At 37.3% G+C, this 25,551-nt stretch overlaps 1 protein-coding gene across 8 annotated transcripts in view; it reads right to left on the reverse strand.

The window, feature by feature from the left end:
* The window catches only part of LOC127009416 (serine/threonine-protein kinase Tao-like), a 36,967-nt gene that overhangs the window by 5,187 nt on the left and 6,229 nt on the right, over positions 1 to 25,551 (reverse strand). For 3 of the 8 annotated variants that reach the window (XM_050882528.1, XM_050882513.1, XM_050882520.1), the window contains exons 2-15: positions 24,935 to 25,167; positions 24,450 to 24,599; positions 23,646 to 23,841; positions 23,373 to 23,485; positions 22,846 to 23,061; positions 20,351 to 20,504; positions 17,701 to 18,278; positions 11,864 to 12,025; positions 9,307 to 9,414; positions 8,882 to 9,090; positions 8,434 to 8,707; positions 6,543 to 6,659; positions 5,988 to 6,221; positions 2,552 to 2,713 (exon numbers count right to left, since the gene is read on the reverse strand). In XM_050882528.1, the coding sequence (XP_050738485.1) occupies positions 2,552 to 2,713; positions 5,988 to 6,221; positions 6,543 to 6,659; positions 8,434 to 8,707; positions 8,882 to 9,090; positions 9,307 to 9,414; positions 11,864 to 12,025; positions 17,701 to 18,278; positions 20,351 to 20,504; positions 22,846 to 23,061; positions 23,373 to 23,485; positions 23,646 to 23,841; positions 24,450 to 24,599; positions 24,935 to 25,090 (2,829 nt within the window). In that variant the 5' untranslated portion in view covers positions 25,091 to 25,167. The remainder of the gene's footprint in view (positions 1 to 2,551; positions 2,714 to 5,987; positions 6,222 to 6,542; positions 6,660 to 8,433; positions 8,708 to 8,881; positions 9,091 to 9,306; positions 9,415 to 11,863; positions 12,026 to 17,700; positions 18,279 to 20,350; positions 20,505 to 22,845; positions 23,062 to 23,372; positions 23,486 to 23,645; positions 23,842 to 24,449; positions 24,600 to 24,934; positions 25,168 to 25,551) is intronic. The other 5 variants (XM_050882545.1, XM_050882543.1, XM_050882555.1 and 2 more) reach the window with 5 other exon arrangements.

Raw genomic sequence — 25,551 nt, forward strand, 5'->3', positions numbered from 1 at the left:
TAATTTTCAAGCCAACAAAATGAAAACGATATAAATCAACGTAATTAGGAACATACCTAAATAAGCACCTACGTCACCCACCTATTTTTTTATTTTTCCGTCGCGGCCTATTGCGCCATTAGTCTTTTCCCTGGTTCACTCCTCCCCCACTTCCTTTCTTTCTTCTCCCTCTCCGTCCCCGTATTTTTCTCCTTCCTTCTCATTTCATTCTTTTCCTTTCCCCTCCCTCCCAGTTTTTCTCTTTTAATCACTTTTCCTCCCGCTCACACCCTTCCTCTCCCCCTCTTTCCTCATCTTTGCCTGACCCCCCCTACCTCTCTCTTTTAATCTCTTTCCCTTCCACTCACACCCTTTTCCTCCCACTCTTTCCTCACCTTTACCTGACCCTCCCTACCTCTCTCTTCCCTGTCCCATTTCCTCCCCCAATTTCACTTGTTTCCTCCTTTCTCACACACTCTTATCTTTAGTCTTATCTTTCACTCTATCACTCTTCCTCCCTTTAGATTATACGAACACACACACACACACACACACACACACACACACACACACACACACACACACACACACTCGCTCGCTCGCTTGCACGCACATGCACACGCACACACACACAGGGGAAATGGCAAGGGTGTGTGGAGGGAGGGGCAGACCTGATTTGACTCTCCCTTCTGCCACTCCCTCCCCACACCCTTCTCATTTCCCCTTCTGTGTGTTTGTGTGTGTGTGTGTGTGTGTGTGTGTACAACTAGGTAAAACACACACACACACACACACACACACACACACACACACACACACACACACACACACACACACACACACACAGAAGGTGAAATGGAAAGGGTGTGGGGAGGGAGGGGTGGAAGTGAGTCAGGTCATGTCCTGACTGAAGTCCTGACCTGACTCTCCCTCAGGACCTGACATGACTCTCCCCATTGTCCCTCCCTCCCCACACCCTTCTTGTTTTCATCCTCTTTATCTCTCCCTGTTTCCTCCACTACTTTTCCTTGTTCTCTCTTCTTATATCCTCTATCTGTATTTTTTCATGATTCATTCTGTCCCTCTCCTCCCTTTCCCCTTCCGTATTTACCTAATTTTGATATAAAAGAAGTGAGCTACGCTCATATTGTCCTTTCTCTGAGTATTCTTCCGCCCCGCCAAACTAATTCCTGCGCGAAGTTCGTATTTACGAAGCAAATGTCGAAAGTCGAAACAAAAATTATGGAATCATTTATTGGGACCGCGTTGTAACAACGAAACGTCGTAGGAAGTGTTTATAAGAGTGTGGGAAAGGTCAATAGGAGTGTGGGAAAGATTTGTAAGAGTGTGGGGAGGGTTTATAAAGCCTTAAAATATATATAAATAATAAAAAAAATATAAGGTCGCTATCATGATTTTAAGCCCATCGCTGGGGTTCTGGAACCTAACCCCATGATGAGCAGAAGATTACTGTATATATATATATATATATATATATATATATAGAGAGAGAGAGAGAGAGAGAGAGATGTACATGTGTGTGTGTGTGTATATATATATATATATATATATATATATATATATATATATATATATATATATATATATATATATATATATATATATATATATATATATATATATATATATATATATATATATATATATATATATATATATATATATATATATATATATATATATATATATTACAAAATGGGATATGTAAGCAAGCACAATTCCAATTTTGATGATGTATGATGACAAAGATTTTTAAGACATGTACACACACAAGTAAGTGCAAAAGGAGTGTTTGTGATGGCAGAGAGAACTAATTTCTGAGTATGTGTTTGTGATGGCAGAGAGAACTAATTTCTGAGTATGTGTTTGTGATGGCAGAGAGAACTAATTTCTGAGTATGTGTTTGTGATGGCAGAGAGAACTAATTTCTGAGTATGTGTTTGTGATGGCAGAGAGAACTAATTTCTGAGTATGTGTTTGTGATGGCAGAGAGAACTAATTTCTGAGTATGTGTTTGTGATGGCAGAGAGAACTAATTTCTGAGTATGTGTTTGTGATGGCAGAGAGAACTAATTTCTGAGTATGTGTTTGTGAAGGCAGAGAGAACTAATTTCTGAGTATAAGTATTCCATAAATAATGGTTAAATGTTCATATATTTGTGAGAAATTATGGATAACACACAGAGGGTGTGCAAGAAGTGGGATGGGAATAGTTATATACAATAGAAATAAGGTTACTGAGGTTCTATAACTATATGTTTTCAGGAGGGATAATTGAAGTGTGCAGTTATGATGCTGCAACAAGATCTGAGGTCTGTAGCTGCTTCTATGAAAAGGTGATACATGTAGCATACATGAGGCAGACCAGTCCCAGCAGAAAACTGAATGCTAAATATAGTTAACATAGTGATGCAAAAAATGAAGGTTAATAAATTTATTAGAGATTACATGTTAAAACTGGGTTTTCTTGGACTCATTATTTTGTCTGAAAAGATTTTTGTGACAAATGGCACTAACCTCCATTATCCATTTTTATTTTGAGAACACATACCTTATTTTGTAATAGATCTCTCCTGATTGCTACTCTCTCATCAAGTTCTCTCTTTTCCCGATTACGCTGTGCTTCTGCTTGCTGACGATTGCGAGTCTGATATTCAGCCAACATTTCTAGTTCCCTTTGGAGCTTCTCAGACAACTGTTGCTGCTCTACCACCTAAATAAGGAGGGAGGAGATTGCCAATATAATTATTGAATTAGTAAATCTTACCCTACTTATGCAGAATTTTTATTGAATACTTTAGTTACCTCTGAAAGATCAAGGATTGAAAGGACAATTTCTTGGCATTTACAACACATTTTTCTCGTTCCAGAAGTCATATGAGTAGAGGCTCAATAATTGACACACCAGAGAATTGAGCTCTATGTAAGGAGTAATGACAGAGGCTGAACATAGCTGCAGTGGTGAGAGATCAAAAGATAACTGAATGATTTAATGTATGGAGATTATGCAGTCCTTAAAAGTTTATAACTGAGGAGCCCCATCATAGACAGGCTAGAAATTTAGTGGATGTGAATATATATAAAAGCAACTTTTCCTAAATTTGATATAGTTCTTAGACAAAATTACAAAAATCAATTAGGGATTATCTGAAAAAAAAGGCAACAAAAAACCCTGCTGTGCCATCACTAAGCCCAGCTATGTCCCAAAGACACACTGCAAAACCATTCACCTTCATATAGGATGTTTTCCACCATGATTTTCCGAGCAACACAATGCCACTCAAGCAAACCACCAAGCCTTTTCAACAAGAACTTGCCATATAAACATCCCATTGCACGGTCACTTCATGCTCTTTTCAGCAAAGGTCTGAATCACAACACCTTACCATGTCACCTCCTTGTACAATCTGTAACACCCTATGAGGTATCAGAAGGGGAGAATTGGACAGTCATTTTTTCTCGTTGGCAGGCTACACATCACAAGAAGAAAAAGAAACAAGTAGCAAGGGAAAAGCGACCTTGTATTTGGTGTACTGAGTCGCTTTTCCCTTGCAACTTACATCTTGTTTTCCCTGTGATGTGTAGCCTGCCTTTCTTAGTGGACACTAGAATAAAATGGGTTTGTTCCTTATGCCCCTTCTCTGGATGCCTCATATCATACATCAAAACTTACCACTGTCTCACTTTTTCACACAGCATTTATCACCATATCAATCAATCAATCAATGGGGGCATAAAGCGTGGGGCGAGTCGCCTCGCCCACCCAATGACGCCAAGTCCAGGGATCCCTCCGGGTGAGTTTCCATGTGGAGCATCATAGCTTGCATCATACCTTACCACTGCACCATCAATTTCATGCACATAATTTCAAACTACAGCTTACAACATGCCACCAAACTACTATTAAACCTTCTGCACAACTTATCACCATAGCTTGCATCATAACTTACCACTGCACCATCAATTTCACTCACACTTTTTCACTACGGCTTACAGCATGCCACCACACTACTATTCATAACTGGGCACGATAACAGAAAACCTTATTCCCGATAACCGATAACTGATAATGGAAAACCTTATCGATGATAACCAATATTCGTTAACTGGAGACACAAATATAGGCGATAACCGATAACCGATACCCGATATAAATCCACAATTCCGATACTTGCTAGCGATAAGTCCGACAGGCGAAAACGATACTATGTTAATATTTCAATTAAAAAATATAGATGAATTCAAATTTTCATTATCTGTATTTTAGAAAACTTACAAATCCTTAAAACCACACGTTGACACGTACCTATGGACGGTAATACTAGAAACGCCTGAACCGGTGTTGTGTTATTTGGCGTCCCCACCGTCAAAAGCTGAATTTTTTGTTTACAAACACCGGTCTCTCGTGAATTGCGCATGCTCAGACCAGCAAGCATAGACCTGTACAGTCTCACAAAGCTTTTTAACCGTAATTAAGAGTTGCTGGAAGGCTGAATCAGACATACAGTACCACTACCACCATCCCCGCTGTTTCTACCTAGAACAACACTGTACGAGTTGTATTTATATGTAGAGTGTCGTTCTAGAAACAGCGAGGAGGGTGGTACTGTATGTCTGATTCAGCCTTCCAGCAACTACTCTTAATGTGTTAAAAAGCTTTGGTCTGAACATGCGCAGTTCACAAGAGACCAGTGTTTCTAAACAAAAGCGCCAACTTTTGACGTTGGGACACCAAATAACACAACACCAGGTGCCTTCAATACCATGGCATGCTCACAAACGAATATGGAATATCAAATCTGAGGCTGTGAATAATCATTTTTTGGGCAAAGTTAAATGATTTTTCTCTTTGATTTTTGAGTCTAACATAAAAAAAAAACTAGCGTTTTAATGTTGATGATCTAAGTATGAAATCTCTTCACCGAAGATATTTCATACCCCGAAGTTTTTTTCATACAACACCGGGCACCCGGGCCATGCATGCACAGTAGGGAGGAGACAAAGTTTTTTTTTTTTTTTTTTTGAGGGGCGGAAAAAGTATCGATTATCGCTAGTTTGGTTACAAAAGAAACGAAGATACCGATATATATTTAAATAAGTAGCGGATGGCCAATAACCCAATTTTGTTATCAGCGATAAAGTATCGCGATAACTTATCGCAATAACGCCCAGCTATGCTACTATTACACCTTTTGCAGAACCTTACCAACAGGTGAGTGGAAGACTTAGTAGCCAAATAATAAGTACAAATATGATTTAGACTTTCATAGGAGGCTGAGTAAATTCATGGATAGGGAGATGTAGGTTAACTCATCTCTTGAAGACTCCTTGTATTCAATACACCATGATACTGGAATGGTACCACATTGCCACACAACAGTGTTCCTCATCACAGCTTAATGCTGCATTAATCACATCGCCAAACTATCAAGCCACTATTCAATCGCATATCACTAAACTCCCATCACTGCAGCCTTGTAGTGTAAAACAATCTCACTGATGCACACAACCTTTACCACCAATGGTTTTGCTCAGAAGTCAGTCAAGAGGGAAACAGGATGGGAATACACAATATCCCCAAGGATTAACATGATATCTACACCATACTAGAACCTCTGAGAACCAATGAATGAGTTTTTCCATAATTGAGCTCATGCTTGGTGCCAGTCACTACTAACCTGTGGTGGGAAGCCTTGGATCTGTGGCTAAATTTGGGTTTTACCCAAGCAAAATAAGCTGCAAACAAAAAGTTCTCCATCACATGTTTGGGCACCATATGGTAGATGAAACTGAGCAGGATGCCAAGATTGAACATCACACTTGCACAGGAACTCATTAAAAAGACTGAGATGGGCACAGGAAGAGGACTTCAGACCTCACTCCGACAGGAACAGCAATTACTGTCATTCAGAGGGTTAGTATATTTCTGAGCATGAAATGTTAGTTAGTTTGTTAGTTTTCTCATGAAATACCCCCACAGTGTTTACCTGACTTTCATCCAGTCGGAGTGACTGTCTCTGAAGCATCTCCGCAATGGATTGCTCATACTGGTCTCCAAGCATGGCCAACTTCCGACGCTGGTCTTCCTTTAACCTCTTGATAATTGCTCGTTGTTCTTCTTTTGGTGTTTTGGCAAGAATTTGACCTTTATATTCTTTGTATTGTTGACGCTGTATATTTATGGTATCCCGGAACTGACGCCGTATTTCAATTTCTTTTTGCTGAAACAACAAATGTCTGCTCAGCAACATCAAAAGTTTTACATTGAAATTAAATAAAATACCTACACAACCAACCAACATGTTCCTCTGATTCTAACTTACCCTTTTTCTTCTTTAATACATTTCTTATGTAAAATGTGATGATGCCAATTCATACCAGGACTTAAATTATTTGAATATGAACTATGCAGATTTCCTTTGAATAAATAATGGATGATGTGCCTTTACTATAAAATACTTACCTATGGTGATATGCAAAAATACCACAAATTTTCACTTTAAAATAATATAATTAATACATCAAAATACTTGACAGCTTACTTTTAGGCTCTTTGGCTGTTGCTTTTGTTGAAGAGCATGTTTTTTGCGAAGATCCCTCTCCACCCTCTTCATGTATTCATGCTGACTGCTTAATTCTGTTTGATGTTGCTTGTTCATCTGAAAAGTAGAGGGTTTAGCAAAGAATTCTTACTTCCCTGCATTAGCTACCACTCATCTGTGTCTAAATCAAACTGTATTAAAAATCAGTAACAGTGTTTGATATGAAAGTAAATCTCCATTATTATTATTTGAATGGCTTTAGGTCTAAAACTGCTTCACTTCATTTAGAGGGCTATATTATTTGCTTGCATGCATTAACATTATTCACCTAATAGCAGCTCTCCATACTGCTTGATCTCCAGCAGCCTTTATATCTAGGCCAAGGTCCTTTGGGACATTCCACATAACCTACCTCTAGGTTTTCTTTGGTCTACCTCTTATTACTCTACCATCAACATCAACATCTTTCACTCTATTTAACCTGCTACCCTCATTCATCCTTTCCACAAGACCAAACCCACCAACCTACCCATCCTCATTGCTTCACTAATGCAGTAAGATCTCACCAATAATAATTTCCAAAATAACAGCAACATAAAATTAATATTAAGTTTCTACAACAACAGGAAAGGTAGGTAAAGTTGGGAGCATAAGCTATAGCTGCGCGTGGCGGCAGTGCTCATCTCTGTTCCATTGGCCCTTTGAGACTATGGTGTGAGAAAGCCCTTAATCTGACACAGGGCCAGTGTAACATCTGGGTTACCACAGGTTATCCTCCCTAGGTTTCCCTAGGTGCCCATTTATTGACAATACCGAAAGGAATGATGAGCGGTTGGGTGCTGACTGCACAGGCCAGGATTTGAACACAGGCTCACAGATTCGCAGTCAGGGATGCTAACCACTGCACTGCGGAGGTGTATGTCTGAGATGGTGGTACCTATTAACCCTTTACAGGTGTACTTCAAAGTCACACATACAAAGTTTTTGCTAACAGTGGAGTTTTCAAACACCAATTAGACCTTATTAATGAGACCCTACAGCACATTGCAGTCTTATTTTACTTTCTTAGGTCCTCTTTTGAAATCTAAACCCCACCAGGCCTATCATTCAGCAGTGCATGACAGTCACTTGACCATCCTCACCTCTCTGTATGCCTCTGCCCAGGCTTCTTCCTTAACTGTCCACGTTTCATTACCACATAACAATGAATTTCCGCTACAAGTTCCATACAGGTAACCCTGAGTTCAGCAAAGACCCCTGTATTCATATTTATCATATCAAATTGACATATATGGTGAATGTACTTAAAAGACTGAACAGAGGTTATTACTACTAACATTGCCAGACTCTTCTCTAACTTCAGTCAATATTTGGAACCAATTGCTCAAAGACTTCTAATGACCTGAATGCATGCCATGCTATAATTACAGGAACACTCCCCTGTTTTCAAAAGCCTTTACTTCATACATGTATATTTTCCATAATCTTAATCTAGTAATGTTTCCCTGAACTTTGAAATGCCAGGAGCAATCTGCTGTTTTCCATTCAAAATAGTTGTCTCAATGCTAAAATCAAAGGTAAGAAGCCGCTACCCTCTCTTTAGTCCTCTTTTTCATAGCTAAACGTACCATTAGCCATTTGTACTCTGTGTACAATAATCCTGCTTCATTTAAATTATGATTTCATGAGATTCCTAACTTTGTAAAATTGGAAACTCCAGTATATGACCATAAAATAAAATATGAAGTAAAAGTTTTTTGCCTGGAATGACTATTCCTATATACCTTAATCCACTCAAGTTCATTTTCCAAGGATATAATATGTACATTACCCAATGTATAAAATTCTGTTTCCTTTCAACTCTCTAGATTTCTACATATACACAACATACTTGTTCTTCCTTTAGAGCATGGATGGCTCTTTGCTGCCTGTACTCAAGATCTTGTGTTTGTTGATGGTGCCTTAAAAGCATCGAGTGAGCTGCCTCCAACTGCTGCTCCCTCTTGGTAAGCTCCTCATTAAGTAGTGACTTCTCTTTTAGGTAGTATAAAAGTAGACCGCGTCGACGGAATTTTCGAATCTCTAGCTGAAGGTACTCCTCTTGCTGCTGAAGCAGTTTTTGCTCTTCCTGTCGTTCTGAGGCTTTTAGATACTCTTTTTGGGTCCTTTAATATAAATACATATAAAATTAGTGATAAACTTTCATAAGCAATAGTTCATTAGGGTTATTGGGCTTTCTTGTACTTCACAAAGAACAAACAATCAACAATATTATTCATCAATAAACACTGCCGAAATATTTTGTGGCAAATATACAGTAAAACTTAGCTGATACATACTGAAGCTGAGCCTCTCTCTGTTTTTTAGGTGTATTGGGATCTTGTGAGAGTTCCTTCTTCCATTTTTCAATGTTTTCCTTGTACTGTTTCTTGTACTGTGTCAAAAAGTGTTTGTGATCATTAGAATGTCTATTATTGATCTCTTTTGTGAGGTTTTTCTCTGCTACTGAACACATTTCACGTTTCTTTTCTTGTTCTTTTTCATGTTTCTGTAAAAAGTTTTGAAAATCATAAAATTACTTAAACAACATAAAATATCACTGGATATAAATATGTCTAACAAGTTATTTATAAAAATATAACTATAACAAGTTTTTAATTTTGCATATTCAATCATGCTCTCAGTGATCACTTTTTCTAAAAACAAATGTAAAAGAGCAATAAACCTTAAATATTTATATATTCAATAACTTTTGGTAACTCACCTGTCGTAGTTTTTCCAGCTCTTTGCTAAACTGGGTGAGTAAAGCTTCATATTCCTTGTCCAACACGTGCTTGTGGTTCTCCATGTCAACACGGCACTTCTCTTCAAGCTGGGCAAAAGAAAAGGCTATAATGCAATGTTATGTTATCTAACTACATAAATGAGTATATAAAAATAAAAATAAATAAGCTAATAAATAAACATACAGGCAATCCTCGGGTTATGACAGCCTTGACCTATGACGTTTTGTGGTTACGACGCAGTCCCCATAAATGATCAAATAATTCTTGTTTCGACTTTCGACCTTTGCATCATAAATATGAACTTCATGCAGGAACCAGTTTGTTGAGATCAGGGGAAGAATACGTCGTTACCAAGTGTTGCACTGAGGCTGGCGCGTTTTGGTTCCTTGGATGCTTTGTTGTGTTGTTTCTGTTGCTCAGTTTCATTTAATTTTTTACATTAATTCACATTACTGTATCTTACATTTATGTCGTTCACGTGTTTTCTGAATCCATATATGTTATAGAAAAGTTGTGTTTTGATGTCCTAGATTATGACTTTAAAACTGCATTAGCATTGGTGAGTGATGTAGGTGCTTATTTAAATGTGTTCTGACTTACATCGAAAATTGGGTTACGACACATCATTAACCCCATAATGATAATGATGCCGCTGGTGTCATATAGTTCTATCAGACGTGGGCAACGAGCATGATGCCAGTGGGGGGGAGGGAGCTATCCGGATTTTGAAGGCCACGCATAACAAGGTCTCTGTCGATGCTAAGTGACTAACCGGCACCTCTTTTGTCCCTTACCACCACTCCGTGCTAAAAATAGTCAACAGTTCCTGCCTATGCATCACGGCATCTGCAGAGCGATTACGTTCACTCAGCCATCCTGTATCGGCGGTCGTCCTTTAGTTTCTGCTCGTTGTGTGCATGCTGAGTGTAGTCTTGACACCTCCACTGATATACGTGATGTTCTAGAATCTAGATGAACCAATATCTTGTTCACAGGAGTGTTTAGAGGAGTGGGAAGTGGAAGTTGGAATTTTTTGGGAATCAAGGAATTTCAGCTAAATGGTCTGTCCAAATCATAATCTGATATCACAGTTGTGTTATACGGATGATTTTCTACAACTTTTATTCAATGAAATTCATTCCAGAATTTTAAAAAACTACAATATTTTTTTTCGATTTTCACTGCAACTTTGGCTCTGAGTAGGCAGTAAATTTCCGGGTAAAAGATTATAAATTATATTTTCCACACTATATCATGATAAAATGAGCAACTTTTCTTCAAAATATTTTCCTGTACATCGCACCAGTAAAAAGTTGGAATTTTGGGGGAATCATGGAATTCCAACCAAACGGTCAGTCCAAATCATAATCTGATTTCACTGTTGAGTTATACGGATGACTTTCTACAACTTTTATTCAATGAGATTCATTCCAGAATGAAAAAACTACAAAAATTTTCAATAATTATTTTTCGTTTCACTGCAACTTTGGCTCTGTGTAGGCAGTAAATTTCTGGGTAAAAGATACTATATTTTTCACACTCCATCGTGATAAAATGAGCAACTTTTCTTCAATAAATTTTCCTGTACGTCACCAGTAAAAAGTTGGAATTTTGGGTGAATCGTGAAATTCCAGCCAAACGTTCAGTCCAAATAAAAATCTGATTTCACTGTAGAGTTATAAAGATGCTTTCCTACAACTTTTATTCAATGAGATTCATTCCAAAATTAAAAAAATCTACAAAAATTTACAAAAACTATTTTTTTAATTTCACTGCAACTTTGGCTCTCTGTAGGCAATAATTTCCAGGTCAAAGATTATGAACTATATTTTACAGACTCCATCATGATAAAATGAGCAACTTTTCTTCAATATTTTTTTCTGTACGTCGCACCAGTAAAAAGTTAGAATTTTTGGGGAATCTTGGAATTCCGGCCAAATGCGACAACCTAGAGAAATGGATTTCTCAGCAGGGTGTGCCAGAAAATTTTCTATAAAATACCTTCTATGATGTTTTCTCAGTTTCATAGTTCATTTTCCGCTGACTTTTGCATTAAAGGGTACATCCCAAGAAAAACTTTTCGGTCAAAGGGGGTTAAGAACGTATCTACGTCATAACCCAAGGACCTCCTCTTTATCTATCTATCATCTGTTTAAGTAAAAAAAAAAATAAATAAAAAAAAAAAAAATAAATAAATAAATAAATAAATAAATAAATAAAATAGAATTATGAACTAACTGTACATCATTTTAATAAAACTGGAAAGGGAAAAGGATTAATCCTCTTCTAAACCTCTTTCCTTTCCCTTTACTCCTCTTCTAAACCTCTTAAGAAGAAATGGAAGAGGTTAAGAAGTTTAGAAGAGGATTAAGAGGTTTAGAAGAGGATTAATCCTCTTCCATAACCGTATTGAAAGGGTTAAACTAAATAAAAATCTACCCTTAAAATATCTTCTGTATATCACTTCTATTAATACTCATTAAAAAATTATCAATCTTGCTGCCAGTTCTAATTCCCTAGTGAAGAGAATATTACCTTGACAAGGGCTCGCTGGTGCTCCTGACGCATTCGTTTGTACCCAGACATAGCTGCATGCATGTCTTCTTGAAGATGTTCCTTCTGCTGCTTACTGACAATGGACGTGGTCTTGATTGTGGCAAAGTTGCTGGTGCTTGCCTCTCCTGGATTTCCACAAGGCTGTGACAAACATTTCAATTTTAAATCTCATGACACAACTGCTGCATTTACATATATGTAATCTGATAGTCACAAAGGTATTTAACAACAATTCAAATGAAAACATGTGTATGATGTGTGTGTGTGTGTGTGTGTGTGTGTGCACACGTGTACACATGCACATGTGCATGTATTCGAGTACCTATTTTGCCAAACAACTGAGAAGTTTTCTTTTCACCAAAAAAAAAAGAGAAAATATTGATCTTTGTCAGTCTTTAATGAAATAAAAAACTGAGTAAAGTGAGTAATGTACTTTCTCTGCATCCTTACTTTTTTAGTTACTGGTAATAATACACAAAATTATACTTGAAAATTCATACTGAATACAATTTATATGTAAATTGGTTCCTACTACAATTGTTTCCAGGCAAAAAGTCCTTCTCTGCAGCTGGGCTGAGGTAGAAACTGGTTGTGAGTAGATGAAACATACTGCAAAGATGAGCTGTCACATTCATCCTTGCGAGTAGTGAAAATGATTTTTGCAAATAAGATGATAAGATTGCAATAGAAAAAAAAGTCTGATGAAATATTACTACAACACATCCATGAATACTGAACTGATGCTGAATTCACAATAGCAGAAGACCCAAGACCTTTTGTTTCCATACCAATAATTCATACTAAACCACCATAACTATCATGTAATTCAAATTATATATATATATATATATATATATATATATATATATATATATATATATATATATATATATATATATATATATATATATATATATGTAATAATAATAAAAGACTTAACCACTGCCTTTGCCTGCCATGGTCCAGCACATGCAGGCAAGCAGACAGACAGGCAGGGACTGTAAGGCAATAAGGCAGTCAATATATATATATATATATATATATATATATATATATATATATATATATATATATATATATATATATATATATATATATATATATATATATATATATATATATTTATATATATATTACTCCCTCAAATTTTGTGAGAGTTTGGTTGACAGTGTGGGTCGTAAAATTGGAACAATTGACTTTATGGGAAAAATTGAATATAATGGAAAGTCAAAACATTTGAACTTTCCACCCCTATTGTTCAGCTTTTTCTGCACTCTTTGGCATGGTCACTTGAGCTAGTTTCACAAGAATTTTGTGCCGAAATTCAAAGTTGTCTACATTTATTACATTCATTGAGAAACTTGGTAAAATTCTGGTAAAAAATTCAACTACCAGCATGTTCGTTAATTTCACCGGAGGTCAGCAAGTTGTGGTGAAAAGAAAAGGAAGAAGGTATCAGCTGTTCGGCCCGCAGCTGAGTAGCTAGCCTAAATCAATAATCTAAATCAATAATGAAAATTTTTACTATTCCCTGACCATTCACACTTCTTCAGATGGCTGATAACCTCTTCAACACTCACACCCTACTTCCACATCCATAAATATACATACAAGCAAAAGAAACATGTTATTTTCACTACCATACTTTCATCCCTGTACATAACTACATCCACAGGGAGCACAAGCAACTTGAAGATCCAGATCTTTGTCCTTCTGCAAAGGTATCAACAACACCATATACTCATGCCTGTGCTAGTAGAGCCAAGATGGCAGCATAGGCCAAACAGGCAAAGGGGTTGATGCATGAGGGAGGTAACACGTAGGGTGGGAAGCCACTGTTTGTAAACATCAAGGTGGGCTAGAGGACGTCACAGTTAAAGGTGTGGCAAGTGTGACCTCTTCTGCATCTTCTAGCCTCTTGCGAATGTTTTGTTCAACTAGGATTGTGGTTATTCCAGTAAAGGGTTGCTTATAAGAAGTGCTGTGGGAATGCTGTGGAGGAGATGTTATGTTAGGTGCCATTTAGGTTGTATACATCTGATCCACTGTCCCACTGAACCAGTCCCCTCATCCCTGTGGAGGGTAATGGGCATAAAGTGCACCTGAAAACAGAGTCCTGAATGAACTGAATGAATCATACCCAGGAGGCAAGAAGATGCAGCAGAGGTAACACTGGTCACACTCATACAACTGCAATATCTCCTTCCTAGCCATGATGTTTACAAGCATTGGTACTCCCCCATCACACCTGATTGAACCTGCAAATCTTGGTACTTTCTTCCACTTTGTTATCACCGACTCTCACCTGGCTGGAAAGAGTATAGCTTTATCAAGTGGAAATTCAGCAGCCAGCACCTAAACACTAGCCAGGGAAAGTTTTCTGCTTAAAGGTTCAGCCATGATATCCTCCTCAAAGTTCTGCTTCCCATAAAGGTAGCTAGTGAGTCAAAAAGGCCTACTGACCATTCTGATGAGTGTTCTACGCAAAAAATATCTGAGGGGGACCCAGACCCTGACCTCAAACTCCTGTATTGTAGGAGCTACATCTCTTTTAGTTCTCTCTTACAACATACAGAATAAAAAAAATGTGAATTTTTTATCTCCATGTCTCCACCATATGGAACTGCTAAATGTACTCAGTTGACAGAATTAAACACCCAACCACATCAAACATGAAACAGCCACTGCTGTTCAAACAGAGTTCATATAAGATGCAAATTTAATGCAGCCCTCACCCTCTGCAAACTACAGACTTCCATAATAACACCCACAATCATTCACTACAGACATACCATAACTTTAAAATATTTAATCATTTAGCATCCTCCTTAACACACACATACTACTCCCTAACACCTCTCACAAAGTTCCCATCTTTAACCATGCCCTCAAAGTATTCAGTGCTCGTATATCAACTGACCAAAGAACACATACACTTAACAGCACTTCTCTTTCCTTTCATCTGTGAAATTCTTGACACATACCACATATGCTCAGTCCCAACATTTTATCTGACTAAAGAGGTCTTCTCTTAAAAACAGCTAGGCTCTTGATGAATTTCACTCACACCCTCCCAAACTTCAGCCACACCCCTTCCAGTTAATCCCTGGAAAAACTGTTTCTGTGGATGGCAAACATATGACATATATATCAAATAAGATTCCAATTTCCCTGTGATGGTCTTGCTGGACTATATTTTGATTTTAGGTCATCTAGCTATTGCAAATATGTTTAATTCATCAGTATTTCTAAAATCATTAACTAAATTCTGAAATTGAATTAACATTACTGCAGTTAGTAATTTAAAGCAAGTCTATGAAGATATATGTATATTACATGACACTCAAACCTTTCAAGAAAGAACCATTCAAAACGTATGTACAGAAATAAGTCATGTGTAAGGTCTGAGTGATTGAGCTGTACACCCACTGCATTGCCCTAAATCCCTAAAACTCCTCTCCCCTATTTGCCTCCAGCCACCTTCTACTCATATGCTTATCCAGAACTGGGCATTCAAAAGAAGCAACAATTAAGCCCATCGAACAAACAAAAGTATTAGTATGTGCAGCTAACAGCAACCAAAGCATGTTAGTGAGAAACTTTTAGAACATGAGCCCATTTTTGTAACAGCATTCACAGAATGAAAATAATTTATGTTCAGATATTATACAGGTAAAAATTCTTTTCTGAAGCAGTTATTTGGAACTGCCTCAAAATTACAAGTTCATTTTAAAAACAAGAAATTCACTACTTGCAAAAAGGCTCTGTTTATTGCATTCCGATAGAACACCTTCAGATATAGCATGGAAAGCATTGTACAGAATAAATTCATAAGCATCAATTTATACAATGCTCTTACTAAAGGGAAAACACTAAGGGTCTCTACTTCTATGTACAAGAGATTATTAGTTCAAGGGCTGAGGGAGGGAAATACTGTGATTCATGTGATATTTTCTGCAATGTAGGGGAAGGGGGAGGTTGATCTTTTCTGGTAAATAATGGGCAATTTTATCCCAAATACAAACTTTAATTTTTGCAAGTAAACTAACTGGTGATAAAAATAAATATAGCAAACTCCAGCTATATCACTTAAGTGCATCAGAATTTAGCTGTGTTGGACTGCTTTAACTGATAGGACATTGATTTTTTTTATTTATTAACTGCATGTCCACTTTATGGCCATTTGATTTCTGTTTTATACTCCAAATAACTACGACAAGTCACTCATACCATGGGTCTACAACATGGCACTTTACATTTGATACAGGTCAGGCCATTGCATAGAATCAATTGCAGATCAAACAGGCAGCTAAGTGCAGCCTATGCAGGGCAGCTATACAGCAGTATAAAGCCACAGCTGACTGCTATTAATGCAGGCCAGGTACACATCTAATGGCATCTAGTGTAGACTGTGGTATAAGTCAACCTGCAATGACTGTATTATAAGTATTATCAATTGTATCTAATGTTTGTCTCGTATCCACCTAGGACCTCTATGGCAAGCAGTCAACTACACCTACTGCCATACTACTGTGTTAGGCATTCAAGCGATTTCAGCTTCTGCAGGTTAGGCACTTACAACCAATGCAGGGCAGGCATACAGTTCACTGACTACTGCAGGGTAGATATGTGATGAATTTCACACACTGCAAGTCATGTGTGAAGCAGATGCATCTGCTGAACTACTGAAATTACACTACCCTTCATCAGGTGTCCACTAAGTGAAACCTGCCAAAGATCTAGCAAGTTTCATTACATCTGCTAGAGAACCATGTGCAGTGAGAGTGCTAAACATAAATTACTTAGTAAATTACATTAATCACAGGCCTGTTACATAGCAAAGTAAATATACTATGCAAATGGTACTATTTCTTGGTCTTCCAATGGCAACATTAGACATTCTTTCAATGTAATCGCGTATTTAAGCAAAACCAGACGACTTGCACCTACCAATCTTGACAAGTTCTGTGGGTTGACAAAGGTGGCATTGACTGTATATGGAATATGGTCTTACAATGATCAGCAGCCCCTATTTAGACAAAGGCAACTTTAACAGACCAAAATGGTCATGCAACCATTTTGACAAGGGTTTGAGGCGAAAATAGTTTATCGGGGTTCAGTTTCCAGCCTCAATATTCTTTAATTTGGGAGAAGATTTCCTTTCATTTGTCTGTTACAAAACATAGTATAATGATCATTCTTCATTTTCCAGTCTTTAGTACACAGCAAACTAACTTGCTGCATGCATGAAACAAATAGCATGGTATTTATTCAGCAGTTTTACCTTTATCAATGTCCTCAAGCAAGTCCAACACAGCAGGCATTACTCATTTTCATATATGTTATTACATATACTCAACAGTCAAATTATATAGCTAGCTTGCCTCACTAACATATCCTTGGATGACTGTTTTTCCCCAAGTTCTAATATTCATATATTTTAGTTACCTTGAAAATGTATTAACCTCTACAAGCAGTTTTGAAGCTGCATATATTTGCTTACAGAGCAGAAGACAGAAAGCAATGTTAATAATTTTCCTGCAAACTAAGCCAGCATATTTCCAAAGAATGAATTATTAGCTTACATGATTTCCCTTCCTGTTATTTATGGGAGAGGGTGCAAACTGAAAAGCATGTCAAACCATCATCACAGTTAGTCAGCTAAGAACTGTCAGGCAGCCAAGAGACTAGCTGGTTAGTCTGGCACTAATTATGGCAATGAGCATGTGAGTTAATCTGGGGGTGTGGTGCACCGTCCAAGCTAGCGAGCAGGTGGCAACGTGAGTGGTGGAAGGCAAAGGGGAGGAGCCGCCTACCCTTCCTCGGCGCGACTTGACGGTAGAAGACGCGTTGTTGGTGTCGTTGTTGTTTGTAGTGGTTGAAGGAGCATTCTGCCCCGGAAGCTGAAGGAGAAGGGTTGGGGTGGTGGAGGATGTTGCATTGGTACTAGCAATGGAGGTAATGCTAAAGGTGTCTATGAGTGGTGAAGATGGTGTTAATGGGTGATGATTATTATTTGGGATACCTAGTTCTGCTTGGTGCAAGGATGATGATGAGGGTGAAGGTGAGAGTGATGAGGGGGTCTGGTGTTGATATACAAGTCCATGATGTGGTGATTGAGGTGAATAATGTGATGGAAGATGTGAGGGATGATGGTGATGTGGTGGCACTTGAGGAGCAATGTATGGTGAATGTGATGGCTGCAGCATGGGTGGAGATGGTGTCTGATATGGGTGTGGTGGTTGATGAAGCAAATGGTGATGGTGGAGGGAGTTGGTGGAAGATGACTGCGACTGGGACGACTGACTGACCCCAGCTGATATGACCGACTTCTCTGATGTGATGCTGTTGCTCTTGCTGCTGTCGCCTCCAGCCGCATCCTCCTCTGTGGAGTCTGTGAGTCAGTAAAAGTGTAATGTTACTGGTTCTCCTACAATTGTTAAACTACCTCAAGGAAAGGTGTAACTTATGTGTTATTTTACCTTAGCATCAGATTCAAAATTAGTGTTTATCTAAAGGAAGTCTAAGGTGTAATCCAAAAATTCTAGTATACACATACACAGTAATTAAAATACAACACAATGAAAAATGTTTTGATTCAACATAAATGATAAAAAGTTAAGGGACACTAATGTGCAGTCATGAGCCCATTATTTGTACAACAACTGAATCAACAAAGGAAAACAGGTCATATGAAAATGATGAACCAGTAGCAGCTACAAATATTAGCTTTGAATGTTAAAATGGATTGGCTATTTCTATGCCCCAATATCAAATTTACCATGAAAATAAAAAAGAATACTCGCTACTTTACTGACACATCATTAGTTAAACAACTTAGAGTTACTGATGGTCGGGGCAAATATAAGTTGGGCTATCTTACCATCTACATATACAGCTGCCAACACTGCTTTGTCTTGGCTGGTTAATTTCAAAGTTAAACTTGAACATGAATAAAAGACTCTCATAAGGTGTGCATGGTCTTTTAAAGTAATACCAACCTTAAATGGGCAGATAACTAACATCAGCAATTACACTTTTGCCACTACTTGGCACCATACCCAATTAGTGGCCTCATATGAGGAGCACAATGTGTGCACCTAAAAAGGTTCTGCTGTGAGTCATAAAACTTAAATAAAACACACAATGACCTTAGTGGCACCAGTATCACACAGATTTCATCTCAGAAAAAAAAAAAATAATAATAATGCAAATAAATCCATACCCAAAGCAAGAGGCAAAGACAAGTTAATAAGTTAATAAATGACTTCTATGTCATTATTGAAAATATGATTGCATTTGGTTGGAAGCGCCTGAGCAATTACATTCTAGATGATTCAGAGGGAGAAGTAAATGCACATGCCTTTACTAAATATTTCTTTAAAAGCAACCTGCTATTTAATTCCTAATTTAATATCTTTTTTATACCATATTTGCCAGTGTAAAAATGTGAATAATAAACCTAAATATCTGGGGAGTTGCTAACAGTTATAAATACATTTCATCAGGTGGTTTACATCTACAGAGGCAGAGCATGCTGCTTACCGAGCCTGCAAACCTCACAGAAGCTAGATAAAGGTAAAACCCAAGCAATGCTGTGTTGTTTAGAATGGTATTCATGGCATGATTTACTGGTCAGTGGGAGGAGTAAGAAAGAACTGGGGTTACTGGGGCAACAAGCTCCCACTGACTCTAGATGTGAGAGTCATCTTCTATAGAGAGAATACTTCTAACCTCATATACAGAATGGAAGCGGTCCTAAGCACTGGCAAATACAATATCTATTTTCTGTTACCTCAAGGTAGACTAATATATCTATCTGCTGAACCTATGTTTACTTCAAATGTCATATGAAAGGTAGCAGAGTACTATATATTGCCAAGTATTAATACAAATGTTCTAGATAAAAAGTAAAAGGCTAACGTATGATCCTGAACGAGCAACAAAGTAACCATGTATCACCACCGCGTTTTTTTATGAACACGAGTGTCAGGATGCATTAATGCAGATAACCTCACAAATGATCCATAAAATGCCAAAATTGTCTGGCCAAGAAATAATGCATATATATTCTACTTGGACTTTAACGGTCTATTCTTAAGTAGCCACTTTGTAGTGATGAAGTATCTTGTATCATCATGAACCACTTAGTTTTTATTCAATATCTAAATCTGATAAAAATAAATCACTTGAATGCTTTAAATATTACTTTTCCTACATATCCTTGATAAAATCCAATATGATTGAACATTACCTTTTAAAAAATTTTAACAAGGATTCCCATACATAGCATCATATTCACTGAGAAGGACTTATGGTGATAATGCTACTCATTATCATTTCAATCTTTATCACTGCTGTCATTTACCACTCAAATATCTACTCTTCAATAAAAATAATTCATAAAAATCATGTAACAACGTAAAAAGTAGTTTTCAAATACACCAAAATACTTCAGAAACTCACCTTCAACATCCCCCTGTTGACTCTCAGTCTCATACAGGAGAATTTTCTTCATTTTCCTATAGTTTAAGTTATCAAACTCACGGACTGCCTTCTTTGTTCGAGCGATCAGATCCAGGATGATGTGGGATGACCGATGTCTCAAAATAAACTCGTGCTATGAAGAGAAAGTTTACAAATAAAAGATAACTATGATAAAATTGTTACAAGCTTGTGTAAATAATGAAATCAAGGTTGACAATTATGAGAGCACTGACTAGCTTTCAAGTCTTTGGTTATATTTTGTATTATAGCTAAGACAAAAATGCATACCTCTACCACAGGTAAAGACAATCACATTGGTCATTTATGTAATACTATTGTTTGTTCAGTAACAATTCACCTTGAAGACTATATCATCTGCTCTCTCTTCATCCCAGATTTTATTCACACTGATCTTTTTCTCAACTTCCGAAGACCACTATACACTTGTACCTCTCTGGTGAGATTCTGACCACTCTCTCTTTTTGTTGCAGTATCTTTACTAGTTCTCCAAAGTCACTCTTTCTTCCTGTCTTTGCTGCTGAATTATGGTTTTGAACTTTACCTTTCTCTGAGACTCCTCTCTCCCACTTTGTCTTTACAGCTCCAACTGTGTCCACAGCTTGACTAACATCAGCTTTGGCCTCCTCTTCACTCCTCTTTCTTTTTAACTCTTTATCCTCTTTTGTTTTACTTAATTACCCCTGTGTTCCTCTTGGCTGCTTCCTCATTTCATGGTTATCTCTCCCCCACACAATCCACTTATACATTTCTTACCTTTCTCACTTAATCTCTCAGAAGCTTAATTTCCTCATACATTTCTAGTTTCTCATCACTACAGCTTCATACTTCAGCACTCTCCATCTTCATTCACAAATGTTCTCTCTCTATCCTGGTTATTTTCTTAAACAATGTTTTTATTCAGTCCATCATATCCTCACCTTTCTAAAGCGTTCATAAACTACTTGACTTTTCCTACTTACTGACATACCTATGCTGTCTTCAATCAGAGCATTTGCCAGAGCAGGATGCAGTACACTAACATCAGAGGAATGGAGAACATTGAGAAAGGCCTGTTGTAGACTGGCACAGGACACAGACATACACCATCTTTAAATGAAGTGCATCTATCGACCACCGTTGCCAGATTATCGCACTCAGAGTATCGTATTAACCAGTTTCTGACTTCTAACTATTGCCAAGAAATACCAGTAATTAACCATTTTATAGATAACTATATATGAAGCCAGTTATTGGGGTGGAGGAGACAGATTTGAGGTCGGAAATCAGCAAACATAAGATGCTGAGTACGACAATCTCGCACCGTTGCTATTGACCAGGATAGTGTTGCACTATCCAGCATAGATAAAGTGTGAGTACAGGTGGTGGAAGTAGCTATGCCAACTAAGCAACAAGAATCCTGTCCCAAAAATGTACAAGGCCAGTGTAGGCTGACCATGCTGTATATTACTCGTATATAGCAATATTTCATCTTTAGATAATCCTTGCTACATGAATGCCACATATTTTTTTCAGGAATGGACCACCTAACCTAGCTAAACCCCAAAGTTACTATATAGGTCATGACTCAGAAAATTCATATATGCTTCCTTACTAATGAGACTTTCTATACAAGAGTGAGGTCATTCTTTGTTTATTTATACCATATGGTGCTGACTGTCAAGTGTCTGAAGATATCCTAAACTTAACCTAACCTAACCCAACAAAACCCCAAACAGTTATATATAGGTCTTGACTCAGAAAACTCATATATGCTTCCTTACTAATGAGATTTTCTGTACAACAAAGTGAGGTCATTCTTTGTTGATTTATGCCATAAGGTGCTGGCTATCATGTGTTTGAAGGTTGCTGGAGCAGGTAGGATCAGACAGAGATGAAGACAGCACTTGGAAAGGCCTATGTTCTGCAGTGGACTAGTAATGGCTGAAGATGATCTCTGGTACCTATCTTGAGTTAAATTAGTCACATTATCTTTTAAAATAACATACTAAACAAAATCCTCTTTAGAGGAATTTCTTTATCTTTATTTCAAGGTATACTTGCTGTTAGGAGCAATATACTTTTGCCTATTAAAAAAAAAGCATAAGGAAAAACATCTTCCAAAATATCATATAACAATAATAAACTCCATTGAGTGTATTGCAGGGGAGACCCTACGTAAGGGAGAAAAAAAAGAAAAAAGAAAAAAAGTGTTTGGTAGATTGGCTATACATAAAACTGCAGTTTTCCATATGTAGGTAATACATTTTTTCACATCGATATATTTTTTTTAGTAGAGCTGAATATGGATTATTGTCACCAACATGATTTTGAGTCAACTCAATTTCAAAAGGTTTGCTCTATTTTGAGGGCACCACTAGGAGTAAGTTGGCATCCTTGAAGACAATAGGATGATGATTTGATTAACTGATCATATATAAATCACAAATAATATATATGCACCAATTTCAACTTACAGTGAGGAGTCTTGCCGAGGTAGGTCGATCAGGTGGTGATTTCTGAAGGCAAGCTTCAACAAAGTGCTGGAAGTCTTTGGACCAATCAGGGGCTGACATTTTGGGGGCATCATTTTGGGCAATGTGGTACAAGGCACTCATGGCATTCATGTTGAAGTAAGGTGGTTTGCGTTCAGCCAGTTCTATGCATGTGATGCCTAATGACCATACATCAACCTGTAATGAACAAAAACTTGGTAAGACACCTACACACAGTTGACGTTCAATTTTTAGAAAGTTCATAACTGGAGAAAGATGGAATGAGATTTACGACCCTTTGGGATATAATAGTACAGTTACAAGTCCACTCCCATTTATTCCTTATTACAAATTTTCTAGTATTAGCTTTGTATGAGTCGGTGTGCTAAAAGATAAGACATTTACCTTCCTGCCTAACACTCACAAGAACTTTTCAGTTTAACTACCTGGCTCATGCCTTTAACAAAGAATTTTATTGATTTACTTTATATACTTAGGCAGCTTCTCACCTTTCCATCATATTGTCCTTCATCCATAGCTAATATAACTTCAGGAGCCATCCAGTATGGTGTTCCAACAAAGCTATTGGCAGGTGATGTTATACTTGCACTTCCAAAGTCAGCTGTAGAAAAATTATTAATTAAAAATCATGAGAATAGGTATAAAAAAAAAAAAATAAATAAAGAATATTCAAGGCAACTATAGCTATGAATATTTAAAGGGATTCAAGCCCAAACAATCTGATGGAACATACAAAATCAAAATGTACACAACAAACTTACCAAGCTTTACTGTGCCATTTTCTGTTAGGAGAATATTTCCAGCTTTAACATCTCTATGAATTTTCCCTAAAGAATGTAAATATGAAAGGCCTTGTAAACAGCCTTCGCAGATGGCACTGATTTCTTCTTCTCGCAGAGGTTGTCGATGGACTTCTATAATGTCTGATGCCGATCCAAGACAATATTCCATTACCAGCTGTGAAAGACAATAAAATTACACATCTTGACCAACACCCTGCTTTCTGGCTTGACAGCATCACTCTTGAGCCTCAAACAAATCAAGGAGCATTTATGAAATAAGAATTACAACATTACACATTTACAATATTCTTGAACTGCCATCCCAAACATTATTGACTACGATCAATGTAGTATGATATTTTACATCAAAGTGATGGTTTCAATGCATGCCCAATTTTGGTTTGAGAAGGGTCTTGATCTTCAACTCTTAAAAGCATGCAAGTTGTAGAAAGAAAAAAATACAGATGTTTTTGGTGGTTTAGTTATGCTTGGTCTACACAATGTATAAGGTACTGCATCTCAAAACTTATTCTTATCTAATCTTTGGAAAATTTATTCTATGTAAGTAAGAAGTAAAAGAATTTGAAGAGTTTGAAATGTTACGATCATCTACAGATCTTTTGTACTAGTAGCACTCATCGGAAGCGTCCTTTTTTTCACATCAGATGCTTTTTCTCTATGCTATAGGACTTCTAGCATATAGCTTCCTGGAAAGACAATAAATGACTCACATAAGAACAGCCTGCTAATACCTTGGCATCTTTTTAAGGCTTCTGCACTTACCCAAACAGTTGACTCCTTGAGATAACATCCTCTGTAGGTGACTGTGTTAGGGTGGCGAAGGCTGCGCAAAAATCTTATTTCTTTCAGGATGTCTTGCCACTTGTCAGCACTTTGCTTCCCATTATATGACATTTTCTTGATAGCCACCACCTGGATAATGAAATGACAAAGCTTGATAACAATCTTCAATTCAGCAAAGCAAAGCACAAAGTGATGTGATCAAATAGAACATAATGAGAAAAAGAAAAAAAAAAATGCACAATGAAATCATATACTATTATGTTTTTATATATATATATATATATATATATATATATATATATATATATATATATATATATATATATATATATATATATATATATATATATATATATATATAGTGTTTATTATACATAAAAATCAATATACAGAACAGCACACAAAAGAAAAAGTTAAATTTATGTGTTCTTATACCTTTCATCAACTAACCAGAACCAATTTACCTCTTTAGTTGCGACATGGCGAGCGTAATACACGGCTCCAAAACTCCCATGGCCAATTTCCCGTAGGTCATCAAAGAGTCTCTCAGGATCCTCACGCTCAAACAGGTCAGCTACTTCAGGGTTTCTGAGATTCCCTGGCCGGATGAGCGTGGCCATCTTGGGGACGAGGCAGCCGAGGCTAACGCAGCGGCTATATTTTCTTTCTGGTTACATCACTCATGCAAAACATCCATCTGAAATAATAAACAAAGAAATAAAATAAAACGCAAAAGTGCTTTTTTAATTTCACAATAATTACCTATTTTGAGGCAGGGATGGAGTGAATACAAAAATTGTGTATTCGAATACGAATACTTCAAATTCCAATGAATGCAAATTCGAATGCACTGAAATGGTTTTAATTCGAATACAAATACATTATGTTCTCTCACTAAATCAGCTTCCTCGAGGTTGGGCGTTCTGTATCGTCTCCGCCAGTTTTTCTCCCCCGCACAGATGCTGTCCATATACAGGGGCCTTGTCCGCCCTCGTATGGAGTATGCATCACATGTGTGGGGGGCCTCCACTCACACAGCTTTCTTGGCCAAAGTAAGAGTCAAAGGCTCTTCGTCTCATCA

The sequence above is a fragment of the Eriocheir sinensis genome, chromosome 4 (genome assembly GCF_024679095.1).
Source record: "Eriocheir sinensis breed Jianghai 21 chromosome 4, ASM2467909v1, whole genome shotgun sequence".
Lineage (NCBI taxonomy): Eukaryota > Metazoa > Arthropoda > Malacostraca > Decapoda > Varunidae > Eriocheir > Eriocheir sinensis.